General features: G+C 43.6%; 2 protein-coding genes across 6 annotated transcripts in view; both read left to right on the plus strand.

Annotated features, from left to right (window-relative positions):
• Positions 1-12446, plus strand: part of ARHGAP26 (Rho GTPase activating protein 26) — a 426643-nt gene that overhangs the window by 314020 nt on the left and 100177 nt on the right. For all 5 annotated transcript variants that reach the window (XM_019663136.1, XM_019663126.1, XM_019663152.1 and 2 more), the window contains exon 18: positions 3167-3326. In XM_019663136.1, coding sequence (XP_019518681.1) covers positions 3167-3326 — 160 coding nt within the window. The remainder of the gene's footprint in view (positions 1-3166; positions 3327-12446) is intronic.
• Positions 4649-6784, plus strand: LOC109393732 (NADH dehydrogenase [ubiquinone] 1 beta subcomplex subunit 2, mitochondrial-like). The gene is made up of 2 exons (XM_019663251.1): positions 4649-4895; positions 6606-6784. The coding sequence occupies exons 1-2, from the start codon at positions 4656-4658 to the stop codon at positions 6678-6680; spliced, it is 315 nt and encodes a 104-aa protein (XP_019518796.1). The 5' UTR covers positions 4649-4655; the 3' UTR covers positions 6681-6784.

The following is a 12446-nucleotide window of genomic DNA, read 5'->3' on the forward strand; positions in this document are numbered from 1 at the left end:
TCCGGGATACATAGAGATCTCAAGTCATTAATAATTCACTCCCGAGTAATGAACATTGCTGTGCCGCGTTGTGAGCAGTAATAATCAAGTGACAGATCAATTTATTACTTCACTGTACCCGAAAGATAATGGTAGTTAGTCATGAAAGGTGCGGCTTCCACCCCCCCCCCAAAGTTTCATAAGACTGAGATCGATGTGTTTTTTAAGTTCTAAAATAAAATGGATCATTACTAAGGAAATGAATTATGTTGGGTAGCCTCAAGCCTATTTATATTCAGAGCTGCTTATCCAGAATTAGTGTACCCTTCTTTCCCCAAATGCCTTTGGGCACTGGGGCCTGCAGATCTGATTAATAATCTAATTATTATAATCATTAATTAAATCGGAGAAATGGAACACAGCTCCCGACTTTGAAAAGGGAGGTTGGGATGGTTGAAATACATTCCAGAAAAGTCATCACGAATGATTTGATGTTTATGAGCAGATATCTGCGTTGAGAATCATTTTTATGTCGACTGAGAAGCGTCCATCACTTTTTCACACCTCAGTGAACATTGCTGTGCTTCTTCTGGGCCAGGCGTTATCTTAGCGCTGGTGGTACTGCCTAAAAGAAGCACAGTCTATATCCTAAGGCAGCAGTAGAGATGTTAATCACATGTATAATAATAGATGCAGGGGCAGGCCAGCACTTCTGCCTTCAGCGAGGGGTGGAGGATTGAGGAAAGGCCAGACCGAGGCTGCAGAAAGGAAGGGAGCCATTGGAGCTGAGCCTTGCAGATCAACAGTTTGCCAGGCAAAGAAAAATGAGGAATAGCATTCTAGGCAGAGGAATGGCAAAAGGCAGATAGTTGTGAAAGTAGAAAGAAAATGGGTAGTAAATCATTATAATCATTATTACATTTACCATGCATTATCACATTTAAACCACATAAGAACCTCATGAGATCGGTATATTATTCACCACCACCATGACCACCTTTTTTAAGATGAGAAACAAAGCTTAGATGTATTGAGTCACTTGTCCAGACACCCAGAGCTGGGAGGTGGCAGAGGTGAGCTGGGAAAAGGCGTGCTATTTCATAAGCTTCGGTTTTATATTAAAACCAGTAGAGCCCACCAAGGGTTTATAATCATTGTCAACACAAACAGTGAAGCATTGCTAAACACTCTACACGTTACATACACTGTGGCGTTGTGTTCCCTCCCACCAACTCGGTGAGGTGTGAGGCCATCGGAGCTTTCAGCAGGAATGAGGAGAGCTGAGTTTGGACAGTGCCTGGTGATGGCGGGCAGGATACAGCTTAACCTAGAGATTCTAGTCATGGAGCCTCGTTTAGGAAGCTATTGCTTGAGTCAGAGGTAGTGTTGAGAAGCATGGTGGCGAAACATGATCATCATCCAAACCATATATTTTTATATCGGTCTGCAACTTAAAAGTGCTTTCATACATAAATAGCCTGTTGGTTCATTTGCACAAGGGACTTTTGTGACAAGACTGGGTAAGCCGATTGACTTAGCTCATTTGGGAGGGGAAATATAAGGGCATGGAATTCACTTCCTGCACATAGGAGCTGATTGATGTTGAAAGTAGTGGTGTTACAAGCAGCTTGTTAAATATGCATACTTGCTGATTGACTGAAGCACAGAACCAAAGTCCCCCCCCCCCTCTTTGCCAGGTAAGAACTTGACCATCTGTGTTAAGGCTTTCAGACTAGAAACGTGATGCCGTTCTGGGCGGAATGGAAAACTACAGGGACACAAAAAGATGTCTGTAAAATAGTCTTCTGTGGACCAGAAACAGGCCAGGATATGAGTGGCAACTTCTTTGCTGCAGGTGTCGCCTAGCAATCAAAAACCAACTTGTCTTCCTATTTGGGCTGCTCCACAGTTAAAGTTTCATAGGCATAAGCACCCCAACCCCAGGCCCCTTTCAGAGGAGGAAGTTTTTATGAAATTACTTTTAGCCCTAAAAATCATAGCAAAGTACACATCTGCTGATAAAATTGGTTGATACAGTATTTCAGTAAAGGCTCAGTTTCAGAACCAACACTTAAGTCAGTAGAACCTCTTTTCCTCCTACAAAATAGAAGTACACAAGAGAAACAGTGCAGGCATTTACCAAATTGTGTGGAAAAAAAATACTCAGTATAAATAGCACTAAAGGCAAGGGAGGTATGTCTGCACAAACTGACATCTCTGCCCAATTTCCCTCTAGTTTCTTGTAATGAGTAGTTTCCTTCTTCTAACAGGTGATTTAGGGAAGCCCCTAATATTTTCTTAACAGTACTGAATGGCCTTAACTTTTAAATTATTTGTCATCAATAGGCCATTGGTATATTTTTATGTGCCTGGCCAGCAAGTGAACAATTAAGTTTTATGACTAGGTCATGGTGGGTTTAGATATATGTTTTAAGGAGTTGTTTGTCCCAAAATATGAATATGTGTTGAGCAAATTACTCAGACCTAGCTCCTGCTGACCCTGTGTGTTCCCTAGACTTTGAATCTAAATGACAGTGTAAACATAGCCATATCCACGGATCTACAGTCGTGCGTTTTTATTTCTGTTTATGCCACATTTTCACTTTATGTGAGCCACATGTTTAATGTGATGGAGCTTTAATACTTTGAGCCTAAAGTGCTGAATTTCCTGACTTGGTTTGAAATATCCAGATCTACCCATTTTAAAAATTAGGTCTATTTGGTGCCTCCCTTTACAAATGTATTAACGCTGTCAAGAGCTTTTATATTTGAGCTAGAGAAAATGCTAATGATCACAGTGGTTGAAGCAACCGCTGAGTATAGATGTTGTAACTATGCGGGATTAGCAGTTACCTGGATTTGCAGAACAGGGATTCAGATATGCAAAGGTTCACATTTAGGAAGGCAGCTGCTTTGGTTGTTTGGTCATTTTAGGCACAAATGGAAATGGTAAGGGGTGTCAGATCCTGAAATAGCTAAATAGCCTGAGCACTGAAGGTTTCTGAAGCTTTGATAGATGAAAATGTGAGTAGACAAGTCTCTCTTTGAACTCCAAGGGCATCAGAAAGTGTCCCAAGGTCTGACTCCTACTAGGTGAGGGGTCTAAAAATAGGAAAGACAGAGGGAAGTCAGCTGTCCATTTGCCTATGGTGTCTCTCATCGGTGCCTTTTGTTTCCTTTCCCCCAGTGTTGCTAACAACCACAAGCAGAATTTGATGACAGTGGCAAACCTTGGCGTGGTGTTTGGACCCACCCTGCTGCGGCCTCAGGAAGAAACAGTAGCGGCCATCATGGATATCAAATTTCAGAACATTGTCATTGAGATCCTGATAGAAAACCATGAAAAGGTAATATATGTATAATTGGTCACTGTGAGTGAAGAATTTATCTTGGGAGCAGCTGAATTGGAACTGGCACTCAGGGTTGGCTGGGTTTGCATTGCTAAGGCCAATTGTGATGATGACGAAGAGGTTACTGATAATGGTGGTGATGGCAGTGACCATAATCATCTCATGATGGCAGTGGTGGCAACAATGGTGGTTATGGGGGCAATAGCAGTGGGCCACATTTGTTACTTATTTTCTACCAGGAACTGTGCTAAGTGTTTTATATATGTTGTCTTTTTATCTTCACAACAATGCTATGGAGAAGGTACTGTTATAAGCCTCATTTTGAAAATGCCCTTTGCCCATTTTTGTACTTGGTTGCCCTCTTATGACTTTGTAAGAGTTTTCTTTTTATATTAGGGATATTAAACTATTTTCATTTGTGTGGCAAATATTTTTCCTAATCTGTAGTTTGTCTTTCAGTTTTATAAATGGTCTCTCTCTCTCTCCCTCTCTCTCTCTCTCTCTCTCTCTCTCTCTCGTTCTGGCTTTTCCTTCAGAGCATTGGAGTTTCTGATCTTTCTTAAGAAGATTTCCCTTACACACATAATGAAGTATTTCAACACAGAGGTGCCCACAAAACTGGGGGGAGGAGACATGAAGCTTCACCCACCTGTCCCATCCCAGCTCCTGGTAGCAAATCCCTATGAAGCTTCTCAGAAGCTCAGGGTCGCCTAGGGCGGCACCGTTTGGCAGCCACAGCACTGGGATCAAATAAAAAATGCTGCTCCTCCTAAATGAAAATTACCTAGAATGGTGAATTAGTTGTGCTATATAACCTGCAAAATAAATCGAGACCACTTCTCACCACCTGTACTGATGATAACACTCTAACGTAAGCTACCATCATCTCTTGTCTGGATTTTTATAAGAGCCTCCTAATTTGTTTCCCCACTTCCACTCTTGGCCCGTCTGTCCTGATATCAGCCACCAGAGTGAGATCTTTTAAAATGTCACATTTTAAAGTCAGATCACATCAGTTTCCTGTTAGGGATGATTCAGTGGCCTCCCGCTTTTGCTGAGTGAAAGTTAGAGCCCTCACAAGAGCCCAGAAGGTCCCACATTTTTTTACTTAGTTGCCGTTTTTCACATACGGCACCCATTCCCACCTCAAGGCCTTTGCAGTTGCTGTTCCCAGTGCCTGGAACACTGTCCCTCCATATACCTACACGACATGCTTCCTCGCCTCTTTGAAGCCTTCTCAGTGAGGCCTACCTAGATCTGTCTATTTAAAACTGCAAATAGAGGCGGGGGCGGGGCCTGGGGACCACTGCACGGATGTGGGCTGGCATGTCTGCTCTGACGCGGCTGGCGCGTTTTCGCGGTGGAGGCCGCCTCTTCAGAGGCCTCTGCGCCCGCGAGGCTGGAGGCGGAGGAGTCCGTCATGCTGGTGGCGGTGTGCACATTGGGCCCCGGTACCGACAGTTCCCCCAGCTCACCAGGTCCCAGGTGATCCAGGCCGAGTTCTTCAGCGGAACCATGTGGTTCTGGATCCTCTGGCGCTTCTGGCATGACTCGGATGCTGTGCTGGTGCGTGTGGAACATTCTCTTTTCTGGGGGTGGGGGGAGGGAGAAATAGTAATTGTTTAGCTTTTTTTTTTTTTTTTTGTCTGTTTGTGGACTGTTTTTCTATCTGGATACAGTAGTCCCCTCCCTTACCCGTGGTTTTACTTTCCTCGGTTTTAGTTATACGGGTTAACCTTGGTCCAAAAATATTAAATGGAGAATTCCAGAAATAAACAGTTCATGTGTTTTAAATTGTGCACCATTCTGAGTAGTGTGATGAAATCTCACACTGTCTCGCTCCATATCAGCCGGGATGTGAACCATCCCTTTGTCCAGCGTCTCCACGCTGTATATATACACTTCCTGTCTGTTAATCACTTAGCAGCCATCTTGGTTATCAGAGCGACTGTCAGAGTATCACAGTGCTTGTGTTCAAGTCACCACTATTTTACTTAATAACAGCCCCAAAATGCAAGAGTAGTGATGCTGGCAATTGGGATATGCCACAGAGAAGCTGTAAAGTGCTTCCTTTAAGTGAAAAGGTATGTACGAGTATGTATAGGAAAAAGGGTATTTGTAGGGATTAGTAGTAGCCTTAATTTTAGCCATCCACTAGGGGACTTGAAACCTATCCCACATGGACAAGGGGGGACAACTGTTATGTCCCTTCACCATGTTGTCCTGTGTGTGTGCAGGAATCCTGTAGGTAATGAAACTTACTATGTCTCACCTTTCGAACTCAAGGATGCACATGGAGGTGGTCCATGTCTTAACGTTTCTGTTAGTTTGCCATATTTGGAGGGAGACTAGAAACTAATCCTTCTCCTTCTGAACTAGGTGTTCATTGGTGGGTTAAGTTTTACACTTAAATCCTTTAAGTGATGAATGTCATCTAGTCTGTCCAGAAGTCCAAGGCAGCCAGGTTGGGGTGGGACAGACATGGGCTAATTTGTTGTGAGGAGGGAAGTTAGTTACTGGTGACTTTCTAACACATCATTAGCCTCAACTGAGCTTTTATCACATTTGTACAGACCCTGTTCTCTAGTAGGAGATGACGGCGTTAAGCCACTAAAATCTGTGCCTGTTGATGCAGAATACCTTGAATTTTAGTAAATTTGGTTTTGTTTTTAGGGTAGGAAAAACATGTTACATTTAAACAGCGTACCAGCTTTAGAAGCATCAGGTTGATCAATAGCCCGTTTCTCTAAGAACTTCTCTGTGCCCTTGTTGCCCAGTAAGGAGCTGGCAGCATGGAGACACCTATCTCACTGTAGGTCAGCTGAGACGATAGTGCAGCCTTAGGTCAGGGTCGAAGATGAATGAGGCCACCTGATGCTCCTAGATCTCCCAGCAGGAATGACAGGACAATTTGAGACAAGTCATTGTGTTTTGCCAGGGCTTCACGACATTGTTGAGATGTGGGGTATCTTTGATATCTCTTGCCTCCATCCCTGCTGCCCTCCATCACAAACACATTCTCAAATCCTGGCTCAGGTTGGGAACTTTAGAACAGGCAGGCTTTTCAAGTGCAGGCCACAGCTTACGTTGAGCAGACTGAAGAACAGTTGGACCATCAAGTAGTTGAAGTAGTAGAATTTGTTACTGTGGTATGTCAAGGGCCGTGTATATGAGTCTTATGACATTTTTTTTTCCTGTTCCAACATTTCTTTTTAAATGTGATTGTGTGGAGTATAGATTCTTGACTTTTTTTTTTTTTTTTAATGATGTCACCAGGGTCACTTTTCATATCCAGATCCTTCCCAGTGGACTGATGAAGAATTAGGTATCCTTCCTGATGATGAGGACTGAAAGTGCAGACTCAACTCTTTACAAGAACCAGATGAGACTGTCAAGACATTATGCACTTCACATTGTATATTAAAGTTGTAAATTAAAGTTTTGGTCGAGAATGAGAAAAAACACACACACACAAAAAAAACAACTGCAAATAGCCCCAACCTCCAGCATGGCCCCTCCCCTTGACCCTGCTTTCTCTCTCTCCATAGCACTTACCACTTTCTAGCATATTACATAATGTACTTACTGATCAGCTCTATTGCCTTTTTTACCTCCACTAGAGTTTATGCTTCACGAAAGCAGGGAGTTTTGTCTGTTTTGTTCACTGCTTTGTTCCCAGTGCTTATGTGTTGGGTGAGTGAATGGGCTGTGGTGATAGCTCGCCTCCAGAATGGCTCTCTGTGACGCTTGTCTCCTGGTGTTCCCTCCCTTGTGGAGTCCACGCCAACTGTGAATGAGGGGTCCCAATATTGATCCCAGTGTGGTCAGTAGGATATTACAAAAGAAACTAGTCATTAAAGACTTTGTAGCACTTGCCTTGATTTCTGGACTTGCTCACTCTGGGGGAAGCAAGGCACCATGTTGTGAGGGCAACCCCACAGCCCCGTGGGGAGGGAGTGAGGCTTCCTGCCAGCGGCCACACCAACTTGCTAGCCATGTGAGTGAGCTGCTTTGGAAGTGAATCTCCCAGCCCTGGTCAGGCCTTCAGATGATGCAGCCCCACCTGCCACCTTGAGTACAGCCTCATAAGGGACCCTGAGTCCGAGCCACAGAAACAGGGAGAACTAATATGTTCTAAGCCATTAGGTTTTGAGGGTATGCTGTGACGGGGCATTAATAACTACTAAAGAACCTCGGAATATAAACTTTCACAGAGTAACAGAGGTATCCTGTAAAGGTGTCTAAGCAGTATGGCCTCCCTCTTACGTGGTTAATAAAGAGATATAGAAATCAAATTATTTATTTGAAGAAATTACCTTCTCTCTTTATCTTAAATTTTGGCCCTCCTTCCAACCACCTTCCTCAAATACAGTGCATCAGGTATAGGAGAAGTTCATTATGTATGCTAAAAATGAACTTGTGAAAAGGGGATATAATTGAATAGCAGTTAATAACATGATTTCTAAAAACAAACCACTTCAATTCCAATCTGCTACCCTTCTTACTAGCTGTGTGACCTTCAGCAGATTACTTAGCCTCTCTATGCTCATAAAAGTACTTTCAGTATAGACTAACAACTGTAACAAACAACCCCAAAATATCAGTGACACAGATAATAGACGTTTATCTCTTGGTCACATAACAGTTCACCGTGGGTATTGGAGGGTGGCATCCTGTGCCGCGATTGAGCCACCCAGGTTCCCCCGATCTTGTAGCTCTGCCTTCTGCTCTGCAGAGCTCTGCGATCAAACAGTTGGTGGAGGAAATGAGAGAGCAGAGAAGACTGGTTAAGACTGTATGGGCCAAGCCCAGAGATGCTTTCCTTATGTTCTTCCACATCCTATTGGCCAGAACTTAGTCACATGGCCACATTTAACTGCAAGGGAGGCTGAAAAAAGCAACTTATGTGTTCAGAGGAAAGGGAAGCAAGTTTGGTGACCAACTAGCCACCCTGTCACATTCCTTCAGTTGGTTTGTTGTGAAGATTAAATGAGGTGATTTGTGTAAAGGACTTAGCCGAGAATCTGGTGTATGGTAAGGTACAATAAGCATCAACCATTGTTTTTAGCAGTCTCAACAGAAGTCTCTAAAAATAAAGCTTAAGTCCATCCTCGAATATCACATCTGCGCCCTCCCAAAATAGTATATTTTACAACTTAATCTTTTCTTAAATAAAATAAATGTTGAGACAGATCTCTAAGGAGTAAGCAGTTTGATTATGTTTCATGTCCCTACAGAGCCCATTTGAGCTGATAGCTGGCAGCATCTCACGGCTTTTGAGTTGTAACTGTTTTTGGTGTCCTTGGGCTTTCAAAGCATATTTGAAAACATATTTGAAAGTAGCATGACAGGAAAAAGGACCGGATGCTGCTAATAACAATATTGAAACTTGGGTAAACAAGCAGCCATCCTGCCTTGGGCACAAGATGTAGAAATAGAAATGAAATATGAAATGCATGGCCAGGCCCGTAAGTATATGGGCAAGAACGGGTGAGACTATCCACCTAGTTGGGTGAATTGTACCCAGTGATACTTGCTGCTGTGGATTTGGGGAGGTGCATATGTAGAGTATTGCAGTGCTTCATTGTATGTTCTTTTTCATTCGTCTATGCTAGAGAGTGGGAATCACAGTGGGAGCAAATGAAGGAGTGTGGGTGAAAGCAGTCACGGGGGGAAGGCTGCTCTAGACTGTGGGTCTCCAGGCCTGAGGGAGCTAGAATGCAGGCCTGATGGAGGTTTTTGATCTGGGGTCCATGACAGGCCAGCGTTACACCGAAGACCTACATATGTACATTATTCTGGGGAGAAAGTCCTTACTGTTCATCAGGTTTGCCTCTCTGGTAAAAACAGCTTAAAATAAGGCAGCTTGACCCCTTTTAAAATGTGGCTTCTGGCCCGGTCTGGTGTCAAGCGAGCAGCTGCTGCCTCAGCCTCCTTGGGAAGCCATGACGTTCACCTCACAGGAAGCCAAGCACCGTGGCCGTGTCCCGGGCCCTGACTTTCTGGAGACCATGCTTTGGACTTGCTGCCCGTAAAACTTAACTTCAGCCATCAAATCTGGAGCGTGTTTATGTCCTCAGATAAATATTGTCAGAGACTTGTTCTTTAAAAGCCATGATATTGAGATCTTACGTAACAATATTTAATGAGCACTCTCTTGGTCTTGGCCATAATTTTCTGGAAGCTCTCACACAAATGTCCTGGAGCAGCTACTTTCCTAACTTTAGTGTTGGAAGTTAGACAGAATCCTGAAACCACCCTTGAGAAAAATGCTTCTGAACAGCATCGTTTCATCCTATCCCCCAACAAGGAGCATGTGATAGCGTAAGCCCTCTTGCTTGAAACAAGCCCTAATACAGGTCTTAAATATACTCGTATGTCCCCCATGGTTACTGACATGATATTCTCTCATGTTGGTAAGCACATTACGTAAGTGATTTACGTTGTGCCTTGGCATAAAAGTGGGAGGGACCCAGGAATAAGTAGGAAACAGCACTGAAAGAGGTTGTAGAAACCCAGGCAACTTGCTATTGGTGCCAGAGGGAGGGAGGGACGGAGGGGGGGAGGGGAGGGGAGAGGAGGAGGGAGAGGGAGAGAGAACTACAAGATGCATATTTCAGTTGTCTATTGCTGCATGTCAAATCATCTCCAAACCTAGTGACTTAAAACAGCAATGCTTTTATTTTTGCTCACAATTCTCGGGAGGGCTCATGTATTTCCCATGTGGTATCAGCAGGGGGTCAGAGGGATGGGGGTTGACGATGACTGGAGGATCCAGAATGGCCTAACTCCGTATGTCTGGGACCTTGGTCCTAGCTATTGGCTGGGACACCTGATCCTTTTCTGCATGCCTCCCTCTGTCTCCGGGTGATTGCTCATCATGCAGCTTGGGCCAAACTTCCAAGAGAGCAAACGCAGAAGCCGTAAGGCCTCTTAAGGTCTACTGAACAGACAGTGTCACTTCAGCCACATTCTGTTGGTCAAAGCAAGTTACAAGTGCAGCCAGATTGAAGGGGCAGGAAATAGACCCACCCCTGGAGAGGCGGAGTTGTGGACTGCCATCTTTGCAGTCAGCCTGCCTTCATGCCCCACTCCCCAGCACTGGCGGGTTTGCATGTGGTTCACGTTGGAGAAGGCTCTGCTTTCTTATGAGTGGCTTGTGCAGAACACAGGCACCTCCTCAGTATGTCTTGTATTATAGAAACGGCTCTTCCTCCCTTTCTCCTCAGCATTGCCATTTCTTACACACCCAGGGGGCAGCAAACATTGTGGGCAGTGACAAGTTCAGTCCTCAGTACGCTTTGTAAGCCTCAGTATGCAGAACTAACACATCAGTGTCTAAAACCGGAAAAACATCTTTGTCTTTAAAATCCATATCTTGGGGTTGGCCGAGTGGCTCATTTGGTTAAGAGCTCATGCAAGAGTGCAAGCTCTGAGCAACAGCGGTTCAATGCCCGGCCCGAGCTGAGCTGCCGCTGAGCTGCCAACAGGTGGCACGATGGCTCAGCTAAAAAAAAAACCAAAAAAACAAAAAACCAAAATCCATATCTTAAAGAGAGCTAGGGGAGGGAAGGGGATACTTTCTAGCCAGAAAATTTGGCTTCTTTTACCTGATTAAACATCTTTTTTTCAAGAGAAGGAAAAAGCCTTCGATGTTTTAACTGTTTAAAGCATACGGTCTTTTCTGTTTCCCCTCTCTCCCTTCTCGCCTTCCCTCCCTATCTTTTCTCTCCACTCCTTGTTTAATAAGGATCAAAACTAGATATTCAGCCCCAAGGGTTAAAACTGAGGATATGCCAGTTAAGTTGTCACTGGCACATCCTGCACACCCTCAAGACATCACCTGTTTGCCCAGAAACACCCCCCACTGAGCATCTCTTTCTTTTTCTCAGAGAAGCCACCTGTACCTCCATCTTCACAGTCTTTAGTGACGTGTCACACAGACCTTCAGTTTGATCAGATGAAGCTCGCTAACCACATACTTACCCTGCTGTGATGCCCCAGAAACTGTCCTTCACCTCCCCCAATAGACCTGGGAAGGGGAGCAGTGTTTGGAACAGTGGTAGGAAATAAACTTCCCAGAGTAAGTGGAAGCAGAGAGGAAAAAGCCAGAAGATCTGGTTTGGGGGCTCATGGTGATCTTCCTTTTTCCATGTTGGTAATACACCACTGATTTAGTGGATCAGTATTACCACTGATTTAGTGGTAATACACTACTGAGGTAATGGATCTTTTCAATGTACATAGTCTAGAAGTAACAATATTAAATATAGTAATAGTTAACTTTTACTTGTAGCTTAATGTTCTTGAGATACTGTGCTAAGCAGCTGTATATCCATCATCTCATTTCATTCTCATAGCAATACTGGAAGGTCAATATTTTGTGCTCCGTTTTACAAATTGTGAACCTGAAGTCCAGAAAGTTAAAGAAACAGCTTGTTAGGAGAGAAACAAGGGTTGAATTTAGGACTGCTTTTGGAAGCCAAGCTGTTAAAATCTACTCTAGTTATCTCTATTCAATATAATAAATGTTTGTTGAGCATCTACTATTGGCCAAATATAAATAAGATGGAACCTTTTCTTCCCAAGGCCCTCCTATTTTATCAGGGTATAACTAACCATAATATAGGGTGCTAAGTGACATGCAGGAAGATGAATAAAGTGTATGGCACACTGAGGAGAAATATTTAATTCTGCTTGTATGGACTCTGACGGATACATAGACGTTTTCTAGGCAGAGAAAGAGTGGAGACAGGAGGCTTCCTGGGGAACATTAATCAGTTAATCAACATCAATTGATTTGTGTATTTTAAAATGACATGGCTGTGAAAGAACTGTGGGTTATGTGTTAGCAAGTGGTGGGAGAGGATGCCAAACAGCTGGAATTCACCCATTTGTCAAGGGTCTTGAAAGCTAGGGAAATCGGAGCTCTCAGAGGTTTCCAAGCAGAGGGGTGAAATGATTACATCAGCAATTTAGAAAGACATCCCAGGAAGCTGAACCAAATTGTACTCAGATTGTTGACATCAAAACCACTTGTTAAATAACAAAACAATAGAGTTGACCATACGGTTGTAAACTTGTAACTATATATAAAAAAATCTTAGAGAGTGTAAT

The sequence above is a fragment of the Hipposideros armiger genome, unplaced genomic scaffold, assembly GCF_001890085.2.
Source record: "Hipposideros armiger isolate ML-2016 unplaced genomic scaffold, ASM189008v1 scaffold_11, whole genome shotgun sequence".
In the NCBI taxonomy this organism is placed as follows: domain Eukaryota; kingdom Metazoa; phylum Chordata; class Mammalia; order Chiroptera; family Hipposideridae; genus Hipposideros; species Hipposideros armiger.

Excerpts from the sequence above, each read along its gene's own strand:
- LOC109393732 (XM_019663251.1), top strand. The coding sequence starts at position 4,656 with ATGTCTGCTCTGACGCGGCTGGCGCGTTTTCGCGGTGGAGGCCGCCTC. Across the intron at positions 4,896-6,605 it reads ATGACTCGGATGCTGTGCTG|GGTCACTTTTCATATCCAGA; the intron begins GTGCGTGTGGAA and ends TGATGTCACCAG.